The sequence below is a fragment of the Emys orbicularis genome, chromosome 13 (assembly GCF_028017835.1).
Source record: "Emys orbicularis isolate rEmyOrb1 chromosome 13, rEmyOrb1.hap1, whole genome shotgun sequence".
In the NCBI taxonomy this organism is placed as follows: domain Eukaryota; kingdom Metazoa; phylum Chordata; order Testudines; family Emydidae; genus Emys; species Emys orbicularis.
In genome coordinates this window covers 8,857,718-8,873,823 of record NC_088695.1, presented here as the reverse complement: position 1 = coordinate 8,873,823, position 16,106 = coordinate 8,857,718, and the positions used below count along the sequence as shown (strand labels likewise).

At 51.6% G+C, this 16,106-nt stretch overlaps 1 protein-coding gene across 1 annotated transcript; it reads right to left on the bottom strand.

The window, feature by feature from the left end:
* Positions 1 to 2,278: 2,278 nt before the first annotated feature.
* LOC135887654 (zinc finger protein RFP-like) lies at positions 2,279 to 11,791 on the bottom strand. Its single transcript, XM_065415375.1, has 9 exons — positions 11,698 to 11,791; position 11,602; positions 10,528 to 10,881; positions 7,806 to 7,901; positions 6,974 to 7,204; positions 6,313 to 6,335; positions 5,472 to 5,587; positions 3,764 to 3,823; positions 2,279 to 2,796 (listed from the first exon to the last, which is right to left on the bottom strand). The coding sequence occupies exons 1-9, from the start codon at positions 11,757 to 11,759 to the stop codon at positions 2,279 to 2,281; spliced, it is 1,461 nt and encodes a 486-aa protein (XP_065271447.1). The 5' UTR covers positions 11,760 to 11,791.
* Positions 11,792 to 16,106: the final 4,315 nt, after the last annotated feature.

Genomic DNA, 16,106 nt, shown 5'->3' with positions numbered 1-16,106 from the left:
CATCAAGACAGTTCGCTAGGACTGAGCATGTCTGCCCAGGTGCCCATGATCAACAGCCACTGCAGTACAATGATGACATATACCAGTCATAACATACCATCTTCTACCAAAAGGCAAGGGGCTGGTGCAATGCAGCCCCACGGCTGCCAGCACCCAGATTGCCGATAAAGGCTACCAATCATGCTGCACCGTCTACCGCCAAAAGGCAGTTAGCTGCTGCTGCTGTGTAGCAATGCAGTCCCACGTCTGCCGGCACCCAGATGACATATGGTGACGGTGAGCTGAGCTGAGCGGGCTCCATGCTTGCCGTGGTATGTTGTCTGCACAGATAACCCAGGTAAAAAGGCGCAAATCTATTGTCGGCCGTTGCTCTGACGGAGGGGGAGGGGCCTGACGACATGTACCCAGAACCCCCCGCGACACTGTTTTGCATCATTCGGGCATTGGGATCTCAACCCAGAATTCCAATGGGCGGCGGAGACTGCGGGAACTGTGGGATAGCTACCCATAGTGCAATGCTCCGGAAGTCGACGCTAGCCTCGGTACTGTGGACGCGGTCCGCCGACTAGAGCACTTAGAGCATTTTATGTGGGGACACACACAATCGGCTGTATACAACCGATTTCTATAAAACCGGTTTCTATAAATTCGACCTAATTTCATAGTGTAGACATACCCTAAGTTGCCTGTGATGCCCACGCACTGTGTAGGGAGTTCAGGCCCCAACTCAGCTTTGCAAAATTGCCGACTGTGATTTTCTAGTTGCCCACAAGTTAGGCCCTGCCATGACGCTCAGCTTTGCAACACCCAAGTCTCTTCATGGATTGCACCCTGTGTAACCAGTCACCTCTCCGCAGAGCACAGCTGAGCAATTCCTGATTGGCACGGGTGTGTACAGGACAGAGACAGAGCACAGGCTGGATAGTGACACATCACAGTAAAACCCCAAACTCTCCTCCTAGAGGCGCGATATTTCCTGTGGGTGCTGGGGGGTCACAACCAAGTCAGGAAGCAAATCCCATGATGCTGCCCCCAGCACCTGCAGCTGGGACAGGAAAGTGGAACAGGCAAGAATTGTTGGTAATGTTTTATTTACAGAATTTGGGTTGCCAAATTTCTCACCGAACACCCTTGTCCCAACACAGAGCTGAGAAGGAGCCTTAATAACCACAGCATGGAAAGGAGATTCCCCAGCTACCGAGAATAGTTTTCTTAATGGCACAACAACCGTACAGTTGCTCAGGAACTAATATAGGGAATTGATGAGTTACAGTCGCTCTCTTTCATTAATATGTAATAAATCCCTCTGTCCCTCTCATATTCCCTTTCCTTCTCCCTTTTCTTTCATCCCACCATTTTCTACTCAGCATTTTTGTAGCCCTCACTTCCCACCCCTGTTTATTTTCCTCTCCCACTCTCCTCTCCTCCCTCCCACAGATCATCCCCCATGGCTACTCCGTTCTTTTCTCTGCTTTTACCCTTTCCCCTCTTGCTGCCCCTTCCCCTCTTGCTGAATGGCTGGTTCCCCTGCCAGGGATATTTTCCTTTCACTTTTCTCAATTCTATTTTCCACCATTTCTCCTGGACTCTCCCTTGATTCTTGTTTCATTTTCATTCACATTTTTCTTCTTGCTTCTTCTCATTCCCTCTGGTTAAACCCGCCCTGTCCCTGCCTCTCCCAGTGCTGCCAACCTCAGGAGTTTAAAAAAAAAAAAATCCATGAGATTATTAACCTTAAAAAAAATCATCATTGTGTCACAGTTTTTTTTGTCAAACTGCACCCATCTCACCTTCCCCCCGCCCTTTTGTGACAATTACAGGGTTACCAGCTGTCCTGTAGTTACAGGGGAAGGTGACTTGGACCCCTGCGGCAGGAGCTCTGGCTGGGAGACCCCAGTGAGATCTAATCCCACAGATCTGTACAAGATGCTCCCTGCTGCTGTGGAGCTTCCAGATTCTCCCCAAACCCTAATTGATTAATTCTGTGTCTCTGCCACCCCCATCTCTGCCTGTCCCCAGCCTGGCTGTTAGTGCTACTCCTTACTGAGCCCCCACATCTGCCCCTCAGGGCCCCTCTGCCCCTCCTGCAACCCCAGGGGTTCATGCCCCCTCCTGCTTCCATCCCTGGTGCTGCAGGGAAGGGGAGGGGCTTCCACAGGTTATAGAGAGGAGGAGCCAGGGACTGGATAGACAGGAGTCCTCCGAGGTTATAGAGACTAGGGCGTGTAAGGCTAGAAAGTATGATTTCAGGGCCTCCAGTGGGATATTCCAACGCATCTCAGGGACACAGTCGGAGCCGGGTGTCTCTGACCCACACTCGGAGCCAGGGCCGGATTCTCTCCCCAGGGATGGAGCCCAGCGGGAAAGTGAAGATCGGGGCCTCGTCACCAGCATTGATAAATGTCACCTGTCCCCGGTCACAGTCCAGACAAACCCGGATCCTGCTGGGGACCCGGCTCAGGGGCAGGGGGGTCTCAGGGGAGGTGAGAGCCTGCAACTGACCACGCCACTGCTCCACCGCCCAGATCCCCCCATCGGGGCTAAGGCTAATCCCTCCCTTCCTCCCCACAGACTCTCTGGCCACCCCCACAGCCCAGCCTCCCCCACCCCCCACCTCCACCTCCCAGCAATGTCTCCCCGAGCTGAATCCCTCACAGCCCAGCACACAGGCCCAACAGTCAAATCTCTCAGGATTTTTGGGCAGATTCTGCCGTGTGTCTCCGCATCTCACACATTTCCGATCCTCAGACAGGACGAGGTCGGGATAAGCCGTGTCTGGATCCAGAGTCACTTTCACTGGGGAGAGAGAGAATCAGAGTGTGAGGGGCACAGCTCCGACCTGGGGGAAGCCGGGACAATTTCTCGCACTCCCCAGAAGCCCGGTCCTGGCTGGGACAGGCCTGGATCCCAGGGAGCTGCCTCTGTCCTGGGCACCTGAGACTGAGCAGAGATGTCACTGCAGTTCCTCACTCTGTGTAATGGGAGTCACTTCATTAGTTTTTCATTTGGTTGCTGAGGAATCAGCTCCCTGTTCCCTCTGCTGGGGCTGCTCCATTCCCAGCATCAGAGACACAGCCAGGAAGATTTTGGTGAGGAGGAAGCAGAGGAGGCAGGTACCAGCTTTGAACCCCAGAGGGAAGCTCCCTCCTCTAATACAGCCTCCACTCCCCAGCCAGAGTAGGAAGAGCCAATTAAGACCAGAGAATAGGGAATGGCATTGGGTGGGGCAGCCTCCACTCCCAGGCCAGGAAACAGAGAGGAAGGTGCAGCATTGGGGAAGAGCTCCTTAAGAGCAGAGTAGGAGGAGGCATTGGGTGGGGTAGCCCCATCTGCAGTCTAGAGAGAAGGGAGGAGCTGACAGTCTCACAGGGAGACCGTCTCCCCAATCCAGGAAGCAGTGAGCAGCTCCAGTGGGAGAGCCCAGCCCTGCCCAGAGGAAAGGCCGGATGTTGGAGAAGAGTGCTGGGGAGACCCCCTGCACCAGGGTAAAGCAGAGGGATGTGTCAGCCCTCAGGACACAGAGCTCTGTTCACAGGCTGCTCAGGGAGAGTTTTTCTGTTCAGCGGCGTGGGCATGAACTCAGCACTAAGGTTGGTGTCAGGAGTGTTTGTGTGACTTCAGCGTGGGAGCTCCTCACTGATCAGTGTGTTGTTTTTAGGGCTGTGTGTGTTGTGGTTGGTGTCGGTTTGGTTGGTAACTTTAGCTACAATCTCTTGAAGACATTTTCTGATAATTTAAAGACAATCTCCAGGTGCAAACTAACCCTGTCTGAATGCTCCTAGGGATCCTCCTCTTTTTGTCTCTAGTGCAGACGGCAGAGTGTCTGGAGGGGGGAAGGAGAAAGGAGACGAGATTTCAGGCTTTCATATTTATAACAGCGTCCCCACTCTCAACTCCGAGAACTGTATTTTAATTATGACAGAGAAACACACCGAGAAACACTCAAATATTTAATATAAAAAGGTCTGAAACCGTCTCTTTCCTCTCTCATTCAGGCATCTCCCAGCAACGGAACCAACATCCCTGCAGCCTCACAACCATCCCAGGACAGACAATCTGTAAGTGAGATTAACTTTTCCCCTCCTCATCCCCTCCCACCCTTCAAACTTCAGTTGGTTTGTCTCATTCACTTACTGCCTTTTGTTGTAACCTAGACCCAGAGCCTTCAAAGACTTTGGCATAAAAGTAACTTTATCCACTTCAGTCCCTCTGACTCTAACGGGATATTGAGAGTTTGCTAAATCCTGGTTCTAATTGTGAGCTGTTGGGTCTGTTTACTCAGCATCTCTACAGAGTGCGGCACGACAGGGCCTTGTCCTCCATAGGCAGACATAGAAATAATAGTAAAATCATTTTATAATTGTGGAAATTGCAGTGGGGGAAGGTTGATTCAATGGGACAAATTCACCCCTGTGCCAGCAGGTGAGGGGTGACTCTGCTGTTCAGTGTCTGCAGGGGCTGGTGCAGACCTTGGCACAGGCTGAGGAAGTTCTGAAGCCAGCCAGAGTTACATCCCTATGACAATGGCCACCATGTGTCTTGCCCAGTGTGCAGAGTGTCAGAGGCCCAGCTTTACACTGCCCACGTCCCTTTATCCCTCGTCCACCCCCCCTCCCTCTTCCACCCACCCTCACCCCCACCCCATTCCCAGCCCTCTCAGGAACACGCCTTGTGCCTGCAGCTGCTGTGGAGGAGGCACCAGAGGCTCCTGTGCTGAAGGGATCCCTGACCATGGGGGTGGGGCTTTCCCCTTCCCTACAGCCCATTTGGCCCAGATTAGCTGCATAAAGGACCTGAGCCCAGTGATGGGCTGGGTGCACCTTTGAGAAATGTGCCCCATGGCTGGTGATGAGGCAGTACATGGGGAGGGCTCTGAGTTATAGAGAATTCTTTGCCACGTGTCTCACTGTTGGGTCTTGCCAAAATGCTCGGTATTCAACTGACCACCATATTTGGGGTCAGGAAGGAATTTCCCCCCAAGTCAGATTGGCAAAGAGTCTGGGGGGTTTTCTGCCTTCCTCTGCAGCGTGGGGCATTGGTCACTTGCAGCTTTAAACTAGTGTCAGTGGTGGATTCTCTGTAACTTGAAGTCTTTAAATCATGATTTGAGGACTCCACTAACTCAGCCAGAGGTTAGGGGTCAATTGCAGGAGTGGGTGGGTGAGGTTCTGTGGCCTGCAACGTGCAGGAGGTCAGACTGGATGATCATGATAGTCCCTTTTGGCCTTAAAGTCTATGAGTCTGAGTCATTTATTTCTTTAACAGTAATTGTCATGGCAAGGCATGTTTTTTGGTAGAAATAAAGGTTTGAATTAATCAACCTGAGTGACTTGGACCCCAAGTGCGTGACATTCTCACCCAACAATTAAATAGAAGCATCATCTAATTGTGAACCAATTGGCCAGAGCCACTCTCCTCCCTCAGTCTCAGAGGCTCATCCCAATTTCCGTTCCTAGATCCCTTCTAGGTACCTTTGAATTTCCCCAGAGTCTCCAATAGCGCAATCGTTTTCCAGGAGAAACCACTGACTCGCTCTTCCAGTTCAGGAGAAATCTCCTCTGGCTGCTGGAACTTCCCCTTCTCACACCTGGAGAGAAACAATTTCACATGATTATATTTCATTGTGTGACTCATTATAAGTTCTGGTTAGAGAGTCACTGCTCTAATGGGCCTGGAGTTCGAATTCCTCAACTTCTCCCAGCCTCAGAGCAGGTGCAGCACAGCCCATGGCCATCCAACCTTCCCTTCAAAGGAATCATTAATATTCTTCAACTCTGGACTGGAGAGACCAGCTCTGGGATAAAAAGAAAACTGAGTCTCCATGGCCAATTTACTCCTTAGCCTCCATGCTCTGAGGGACAGGAAGTTCCTGGGTGAAGTGCTGTAGAAATCTGCCCTCTAGGAACTAGACTGAGACACCAACTGCCCCCTCCCCTGCTCATTCCACACAGGCCTCCAAACAGTCCTCAGGAGGGAAAGACTCTTGATTGCTGCTGCCCTGGGCTGAATAGTGACCAGTGCCCCAGCAGTGACAGGCCCATATCCCCACAATCCCGAGGCAGCCAGTCCCCCAGGGAGGTGAAATCTCTAGGAAATACTTGGTCAGTCTTTCCCACTAAATGGAGAATTCCAGATTCTTCTATACAAGGGTGAGAACCTCAGAATGAAGTTGATCAGAGAGATTTGTATCCAACATGTGACCTTCCCCACACATTTGGCTGTAGAGCCCTGGGGAGATGCAGTGCTAACATCACCACCAAGCCCTTTCCCAGCGTTGTGAAGTGTGAGGGGGAGTGAGAGAGAGACACGTACCTGCTCAAGGTGCTTCTAATATCCTAGAAGAGAGAGAGACAAAAGAATTTCAGTCCCCTCTGACACACACACAGGAATTCAGGGAAGAGATTTTGCAAATATGGTGAAGCAAGGCCCTGCCCTGGCCCCAGGGCCATGGATTCCCTGAGCTAATGGGGCTTTTCCATCACTCATATCTCTGTGTCTGTGACTCTGCAAAGAATAATATTCAGTCACATGTCAGCAATGCACACGCTGAGATACATAGAGATCGCCGACTGCTGGACTCCAGTGCTTATGATTCAGGAGCCCTCCCTTCCCTGTGTGTTTCTGGCATGTTTCTAATGACAGGTGCTGGTTTCCAATTGTCCCTGGGGGTGCTCAACCCTATGCCCCACCCCCACTCCAAACCTTCCCCCAATGCCATACCCCAGCCCAACTATTCCAGCTCCCACTCCACCCCCACCCTATCTCTTCCCCGCCTCCTCTTGTGAGCACACTCCCTCCCCGCTCCTCCCCCTCCCTCCCAGCCTCTCCTGCACACAGTGGAACAACTTATTGCAGCAGGCAGGTGGTGCTGGAGGGAGGGGGAGGAGATGATCGGCAGGGCAGCCAGCAAGTGGCCCTGAGGGAGGAGCTGGCTGCCCTGGAGCACCCACCTGTGTTTCTCACTCAGTCTCACCTGCAGGAATTCACTTGCTGGTTTCTGACACTTCCCCTCCATCTCACTGATCAGCTCACTGAGACGGGAAATCTGCTCGGAGAGTTGACTGACATTTTCATTCTGGATCCTCACAATCTCCTCGTCCAGCTTCTCCAGCTGGGCCAGCAGGAGTCGCTCTTGTTCCTCCAGGAACTGTCGCAGCTGCTGAAATTCAGACACAATGTTCTGCCTTTCGGTTTGTGTTTGTTTCTGTATGAAAATAGGGCAAGGGCTGGTCAGGGACATATGGATGGAGCCCGGGGTCCTTTCATGGAGAGCTGAGTGGGGAGGAGGCTGAATTTCTTTGAAAATCCTAAGATTTCTGACATTTGACTTTACCCTGTGCGTAGTAGGCAGGAGATTCTCTTGCACCTTCCCCTTTGGCCCCTGTATCCCTCTGAAAGGGATGTTTCCATGCCTGTCATGGTCAGCATAGTCTGTTATTTATCGTCTCTGGAAATTCAGACCCAGAGAGGCAGGGGACAGGACACAGCACTACACTGACAGAGATACCAGAGGAGTTAAAAGAAGGAAACATTTAAAAAATACACAAAATGACCAGACAGTGGAGAGCTCTTCACGAGGACATTCAGTTCACTTGGGGGGATTTCTGTAAAAGCCACAAGGGCTAGACATTAACTCATCAACTGCAATGGAAGCTTAGGGCTTGTCTACACATGAACCTAACCCAGCATTCCATGATCATGGAGAAACACACACAAGCCCATGTTCACCAAGGCCACACAGGAGTCTGCCTCCAAATAGACCTCCCACTGCCAGTCCCTGCCAGTTAATAACAACAGGCACCTACCAGATACTCCCGGCTATTCCTCTCTCCAGTCGCTTTCAATCCCAGCAGCTTTTCTCTCTCTTCCCTCAAAGTCTTCAAATGGGCCTGGATTCTTTCCTGAAGAAACAGAAATAATTGGGAGGTTTCATCTGGATAGTTGAGAGGTGCTTGGAAATGGGTGTTTTTCCACCCGAAACCCATGATGACTGTGTTTCTAATCACTTTGTGACATCAGGGCCACCAAGGAGATAAAATCTTACTAATGGAGACTGGAAGTGTGTCACATTCAGACTTTTTACCAATTCTGGTTTAGTCTTTTTAGTAATTAGATAGAGATCTCAATTATAACCAAGCTTTACTGGTATTTGTGAACTGATTAGTGGTACAACACATAACAGGGCACTGGAGTCACATGGGGGTGAATCAATAAACCAGTTTTGCAGAAGGTTTAACAAACCAAGTTATACAAATCCCAGAAGCCACCAGGGTTTAAATAGGGGCTGGGATTTCAGCCCTGAAGCCCTGGGGACTGCACTGGTTGGGCAGAGCTGGTCTAAGCACCGGGGCAAACCCCATGAGACGTCGGGAGGCCATTCGTCTGGTTGGAAGCTGCGCAGTCCCAGTTTTGTGGAGCACTATCCCCGTCCAATAGGGACCCGGCACTGGACGTGGCTTTGTCTGGTGCAAAAGAGAGGAGGAGACTGAGGATGTAGGAGGACACCCGTGAGGGTGGGGACGGGGCTGGGGTAGCACCGTCATGCAGAATGATGCAGGTGGGGACACGCTGAGAAAAGCAGTGGTGGGCCCACGCAGGATGGCTGCTACTGGTGAGTACGGGCCCATGCAGGCAGGCGTGGCCATGTCCTATGTTCTGGGGAATCCTCAGTGACCACACTAATTAGACATGATGCAGATTTGTATAAAGGACGGGTTGGGGTTTGGCCCAGTGCTGTCCTAAACCCTTTCCATCGCAATGCCCCCTGGGCAAATGCCCCATGATTCCATTCCCTGGTAATGATCCCGGAAGCAGTGCATTCTGGGAGATTTCAAAAAGCTGCCTGGTTGGACTAATGAAACCACTTTGGCTGGTCCTTGCCCACATACACAACAGAACAGGTCAGACTGGCACCGGTCAGCTCCAGCCTGTGGTTAGTTTTGCTACAACCCAGTCTAATCCCAGTGGTATTTGGCATGGACCTGAGCTGTCTGGAGCCTTTTTGTGTGCGGACTCTAGGTGCTCGGGGTCCCACGCAGTGGTTAGCCCAGTGATCTTCTCTAGTGCAGGCCGGCAGCATCTGAGTTTAACCCCTGATGGAGCAACACAGGAGTTCAGAATCCCAGCGAGAAACCTCATCTCCCTGGTGGGCCTGGCACCTTTATCATGGTGTCTCTCCCTCCTAACAGATACACTTCATCACTGGGTGGGGTGATGCGAAGATGGCAGCATGGCAAAGTGATTCGGGTTTTGGTCTGGGGAGAACTGGGTTCTATACTAAGCTCTGTCACTGACATGCTGGGTGACTGTGGGCAACTCGCTGCCTTGCTTTGTGCCTCAGTTTCCCTTCCCACCTTCTGTCTAGCTAGACCAGTGGTCACCTACCAGTCGATCCTGGAGACTTTCCCTGTCAATCGCAATCTCCGGTGGCACAGCGGGGTTGCCTGCGTGCCCCAGCCACACGGCGCTACTTGCACTGCCTGCAGTCACCACTCCCACAGCTCGCATTGGCCGGGAATGGGGAACTGTGGCCAGAGAGAGCTGCGGGAGCGGTGCCTGCAGAGAGGGGCAGCACACAGAGCCACATGCCTCCCCCGGGGCCACAGGGGCGTGTTGGCCCCTTCCGGGAGTGGCCAACGGCTGGGGCAGGCAGGGAGCCTGCATTAGCCCCGCTGCACCACTGACTGGGGGCCTCCCGAGGTAAGTCAGTGCTGCCTAGCTGAAGCCAGCACCCCATATCCCCTCCTTCACGCAACACCCCATACCACCTCCTGCACCCCGTGCCCCCTCCTGCACCCTAACCCCCTGCCCTCCTCCCAGGGCCAGCACCCCATTCCCATTCCTCCACCCCAACAGTCTGCCCCAGCCCGGAGCCCGCTCCTGCACCCAAACTCCCTCCCAGAGCTTGCACCCATCACCCCCTCCTGCACCCCAACATCCTGAGCAAGGCTCCGTGCAGAGCCCCCTCCCACATGCAAACCCCTTGGCTTTAGCCAAGAGCCTGCACCCCCACCTGAACCCCAACCTCCTGCCCCAGACCGGTGAAAGTGAGTGAGGGTGGGGGAGAGCGAGAAATGGAGAGAGGGGGTATGGAGTGAGTGGGGCTTTGGGGGTGGGAAATCATAGAATCATAGAATATCAGTGTTGGAAGGGACCTCAGGAGGTCATCTAGTCCAACCCCCTGCTCAAAGCAGGACCAATCCCCAACCAAATCCCCAAATGGCCCCCTCAAGGATTTGAACACTCAACCCTGGGTTTAGCAGGCCAATGCTCAAACCACTGAGCTATCCCTCCCCGCAAATGGGAGGACCTTGGGGAAGGGGTGGGGTAGATCCTACTTTCAAGACCTGATATTTTGCCTCTGTTATCACACTGCCAGATCATTAATTTTGTTATATCATCTCCTGTACAATGAAGACTTTACAGAGCTAAATGATGAGTCACACCCATGAAAGGGAACTTTCAGTGAAATTAGCCTCTCATTAAAACCCAAAAGTTAACCCATTAAATCTGACAGCAATTCCCTACCTTGTACTCCTGGGCAGCCTCCTGTATGGGAACCACCCTGTGAGCGCGGTGAGCCCGGGATTTGTCGCACACCACACAGATGGGGGGTTGATCCTCTTCACAGAACAGTTTCAGAGCCTCCTGGTGTTCCCCACACACCCCGTCCCCTCCTGCTGCCTTTGCTGCTTGTAAATTCAGCCGCTTGGCGATTTCTATGATATTTGCCAGCTGCCTGTTGGGCCTGAGGTTTCTCTGTTGCACAGTTTCTCTGCACTGAGGGCAGGAGCGGGCTGTATCGGATCCCTCCCAGCACTGGCTGATGCAGTCTCGGCAGAAATTGTGCCCACACTCCAGACTCACAGGTTCTGTGAAATACTCCTGTCAAGGCTGTATCCCCACTTTGAACTTTAGGGTACAAATGTAGGGGCCTGCATGAAAACTTCTAAGCTTATCTACCAGCTTAGCTCTGGTCCGCTGCCACCATCTTAAGAATTCCCTCCCTGGGAAGCCTTGAGAAACCTTTCACCAATTCCCTGGTGAATACAGATCCAAACTTCTTGGATCTTAAACAAGGAGAAATTGACCCTTCCCCCCTCCTTCCTTTCACCAACTCCTAGTGAATACAGATCCAAACCCCCTTTGGATCTTAAAACAAGGAGAAATCAATCAGGTTCTTAAAAAGGAGGCTTTTAATTAAAGCAAAAGGTAAAAATCATCTCTGCAAAATCAGTATGGAAAATAACTTTACAGGGTAATCAAACTTAAAGAGCTCAGAGGAATCCCCTCTGTCTTAGGTTCAAAGTATAGCAAACAAAAAAAGCACTCTAGTAAAAGGTACATTTACAAGCTGAGAAAACAAAGTAAATCTAAGATGCCTTGCCTGGCTTTTACTTACAATTTTGAAATAAGAGAGACTTGTTTAGAAAGATGGGGAGAACCTGGATTGATGTCTGGTCCCTCTCAGTCCCAAGAGCGAACAACCCCTTAAACAAAGGACACACACAAAAGCCTTTCCCCCCCCAAGATTTGAAAGTATCTTGTCCCCTTATTGGTCCTCTGGGTCAGGTGTCAGCCAGGTTACCCGAGCTTCTTAACCCTTTACAGGTAAAAGGATTTTGGAGTCTCTGACCAGGAGGGATTTTAGTACTGTACACAGAGAGCTGTTACCCTTCCTTTTATAGTTATGACAACTCCAGACAGACGGGACATGTAGCTTCCTCCTGGAGACTTTCCGCGGGGTTCTCTGCAGCCATGGCTCCTCTGGGCAGTGGATCAGGGTTAGTTTCGATTTCCTGAATTCACACTATGCCCCGCCTGCAGCAGCAAGGGGGTGTTTCCTTGCCTGAAAATGACTTATGCTGTTTCCTGAGCAGGAACCACACAGCCAATTTCACTCCTGGAGGCTTTAGTGAAAAAATGTACAGTCACACCCGTGGCAGGTAACTTTCAGTGAAATTAGCCTGTAATTAAAACCCCAAAGGGCTCCCGGCCTCCAGTCAGCCCCTGTGCTGGTGTGGAGGGTCACTGAGGCATCCCCCTGTGAGGATGAGCCTGGAGGAGCAGGAGCTGTGTGTCAGGAGTGATAGTCAGACTGGGCAGAATTTTTTTATAATATATAATTGTGACAGATAATGTTTATTTTAAGCAATTTTTATATTTATTGATTTAAACTTTCAGAGTTGCACAACAATCTGGGTTTTAAGCATTTCATTCCAATTTAAATTGTCACGGTTGTGGGAAATTATGGGGGGATCAGACAATATTTTGGTCAGACCAGAACTATTTAATGACACTAGACACTGAGATTCAAAAAGTTGAAGCTTTATAATGCTTAAAATTGTCTGTGAGCAGGTAAGTCTCCTCCCTCCCCCAGCAGCTCCCCCAGGGCTATAACCCAGTGCTTCCCCCACCCCCATAGGGACGGAGGCTGAAAGTCCATCTGATGGCGGATCAGGGGCCTGTGGAATGTGCTGGGATCTCAGCCTGGGCCCTAGTGGGGCAGGTGACCCTGTAACACAACCACAGCCAGCAAGCCCTGCACCCATTTCCTCCCTTTTTGTTAGTCCCAGCAGAGAGACTAGGGACTGCAGGGAGACCAAGCTCCTGTCCCCCAGGTGAGGGCTGGGGCCCAATGGCCGAGGGCAGCGGGGCTGCGGGGAGCTCGCATTAGGGGATGCAGGGCACATGGTGTGGGATAAACAGAGACCTCTCAGGCCAGTTGCCCATAGCGGCTGCAGGAGGGGATGTGGGGACAGACTGAGAAGGCCTGGGGCAGTCTGGGAAGGCCTGGGACAGTCTGGGAAGTCGCCATCGGGGACAAGGAGAGGGAATTCAGCTGTGGAGCCGTGCTGCCCAGAGATGCTGCTGCGAATGCAGCTAGTTACCCGAGTCCAGTGTTGCAGCAGTTTAACAAGGTGGTTAATAGAGACGTTGTGGCTCAGCCGAGTATAAGAGGTGCAGCTTCACCCTGGCCACACCCCTCTATCCCTTTCCATCCCTCCCTCCTCCAGCCTGTCCATGCCCCAACCCCACTCCCTTCTGCCCCTCCCAGGAGCACTCCCTGTGTCTGCAACTGCTGGGGAGGAGGCACAAACAGCCATGCTAGCCGGCACAGGAGCCAGAGCACAATGATGGGCTGGGTCCAAATGTCAAGAATCTCTTTTGATTTAGGGTTCAAATTTGGGACCTGACCGAAGTGCTGAGGGGCTGGTTCTCCAAGGGGCTCGGCACCCGCAGCGCCCACTGACTCCGGCTGCAGCTGCGAATGCAGATCGACCACATGCCCTGAAGTCCTGTATTTCGAGGAGATAAACCGAGACACCCACAATTAGGCCACTGTTGTAAATTTAGGCCTTACCGACTTGCCCATTAACAGCAGGACATGGGCTAAGTCTCATTGTAAGTCACTCTTTATACTTGGTCACTGCTTGGTCCCATGATTGTAAGCAGCATAGGTGCTGACCCCATGGGTGCTCTGGAGCTCCAACCCCTGTGGAAAAAATATAGGGGGAGCTCAGCACCCACCAGCCACAGCTGTTCTGCGGGCTGCCAATGAGCTGTTTGGTGGCTAGGGGAGGTGCCTGGGGGAGGGCGGAGAGTAGCGACCTGCAGATTGGCTATGGTTTTGGAGAGGGGTTGGAGCAGGGGCAGGAAGAGGCAGACAGAGGGCAAGGCCTTAGGGGAGGAGGTGGAGTGAGAGCAGGGCCTCAGGGGAGTGGCATAGTGGGGGCGGGGCCTGAGGGCAGAGCAGGGGTGAAGCCCTCCAGGGAAAAATAAAAGTCAGTGACTATGGTAAGCAGAGACCTAGCAGTGAAAGGCCCATATTATATCCCAGTGTCTACAGGCAGCCAATCCCCCAGGGATGTAACGAGTTCATAATCTTTCCCATTGGATGGGTAAATCCACCATTTTGTTCACAGGGCGAGAACCTCAAGGTTAACTTGAACAAAGTGAAAGTAGCCAAAATGTGGCTCCTGTCCACACTGTGCTGAGGGGAGACGTGGCTTTCTCCTGGTGTCCAACCCCTGCCCAGTCTCAAGAAGTGTGAGAGGGAGTGAGAAGGAGCCACATGTCTGTTCGAGGTGCCTCTGATGTCCTAGAAGGGAAAAAGAGAGAAAAGAATGCTCGGACTAATACGTCACACAATGGGATGGGGCTGTCGGAGTCTGGGATACAGGGCGATTGCTCTGTGCATGGTAAGTTTAGATCCTCTCCTATCCAACCCCGCCCCGCTCCCTGCCCATTGATTGCCCCCCAGATCTCCCACCTCCTATCCACTCCCCCTGCACCCTGACTTCCCCCCGGGACCCCTGCCCCTATCCAACCCCCCTGCTCCCTACCCACTGACCACCCTCTGGTACTCCCACCCCTTCCAGCCTTCCCCTACTCCCTGAATGCTCCCCGGAACCCCCAACCCCATCCAACCCCCTGCTCCTTGACCACACCCTGGAAGGGACCCCTGCCGCCATCCAACTATCCAGATTTAATTTCTGGTTTTCATGTTGCAATTTTAGTTTTTCCAATTCCTGTTCCAAATTTTCATTTTCATATTCACAGGCATTGTGCTTTTCTGTGAGCTTATTTACAGCCTGAGACATAGCACAGATGACTCGTGCTGCTGTTTGGACTTTCTTGGGAGAATAGCCCTGTTGATTCCCCAACAACAAGTTGTCCAAACCTTTCTTCTGCAGTGTAGAGACTGCAGCAGTCACACATGGATCAGACCCCAAGCTTTTAAACACCTGTCTTAACAAGCACCCATTAACCATAGCTGGAGGCTTCGGGGCGTCCCCCTTGTCCTCCAGAGTAAACCCGGCTTGCTTGCACTTGTAGAACATCATAGACTTGAAGATAGCACTAATTCAACTCCACGTGACTGTGTATTTCCCTCTCTCCCAATAATCTGTAATCAATCTGATCCAATCCTCGTTTCCTGGCCACTGAGTCTAATATCTTAAGACAATATTTTAGCTTATCCAACCAGTTCAGAAACAGTTAACTTATTCACTGACATGGTAACCATCCTCTGCTACCAAATGTTGAGATGGCTCTTTAACAGCTCACAGCTGGGCAGAATGTTTCTCGGTACCAATCAACAAGTCAGATTCAGTAGACTCCAGGCACAACAGTTTATTTAAGAAAGAATTCCAGAAGCAGTATAAGGTTATCTAATTCATGTCTCCCTAGTGAGCCTCAATTCCCCAAGCATAAACTCTCAATATTTATGCTGGCCCCACATGGTATTCTGATTGGCTAGCGAAGCACGTATAGCTATCGATCTAGATGAGGATTTCTCTCTTTCATTGTCTTCTATTCACAGTCACCTGGTCTATCAAGGATTCCCCCGAGGCAGTGGTTTTCAAAGGACTCATATGCCCTGTGGACATTTTATTACTAATTTTCTCCTAATTAATACTTTGGAAGGGACTGCTGAAGGGGCACCCACCAGACATTACCCCACGTTTACACTCTCATCAATCATTCACTCAAGCTGTCAGCGCGATGCCTTCCAAAGGGGTCATTTTGCCCCAGGTCAGCTTGTGCCAAGCTCACTGATCTTGTGATTATACATTTTCTTTACCTAGTGAGCCGGCATATTGACTGACAAAGGTCAGTAGCAGAACAGACACGCAGAATAGAAAATTTCCACAGTAACCATGTGATGCTCAGAAGGCCCTGCTCTCAGGCCTGGTCTACGCTAGGCGTTTATGTCGAATTTAGCGCCGTTACATCGAATTAACCCTGCACCCGTCCACACCACGAGGCTATTTAGTTCGACATAGAGGTCTCTTAAATTCGACTTCTGTACTCCTCCCCAACGAGGGGAGTAGCGCTAAATTCGACATGGCCATATCGAATTAGGCTTGGTGTGGATGGAAATCGACGCTAATAGCTCCGGGAGCTATCCCACAGTGCACCACTCTGTTGACACTCTGGACAGCAGTCCGAGCTCGGATGCTCTGACCAGCCACACAGGAAAAGCCCCGGGAAAATTTGAATTCCTTTTCTGTCTGGGCAGTTTGAATCTCATTTCCTGTTTGGACATTGTGGCGAGCTCAGCAGCACTGGCAACGATGCAGAGCTCTCCAGCAGAGATGGCC

What these genes read in the sequence shown, in the direction of transcription:
- LOC135887654 (XM_065415375.1), bottom strand. Translation starts at nt 11,759, where the DNA reads ATGGCTGCAGAGAACCCCGCGGAAAGTCTCCAGGAGGAAGCTACATGT. An exon ending in CAGCAAGTGAATTCCTGCAG is followed by an intron (nt 6,336 to 6,973) that starts GTGAGACTGAGT and finishes TCTCTCTTCTAG; the next exon opens with GATATTAGAAGCACCTTGAG. An exon ending in CCTAGGAGCATTCAGACAGG is followed by an intron (nt 2,797 to 3,763) that starts GTTAGTTTGCAC and finishes CTCTCTCCCCAG; the next exon opens with TGAAAGTGACTCTGGATCCA.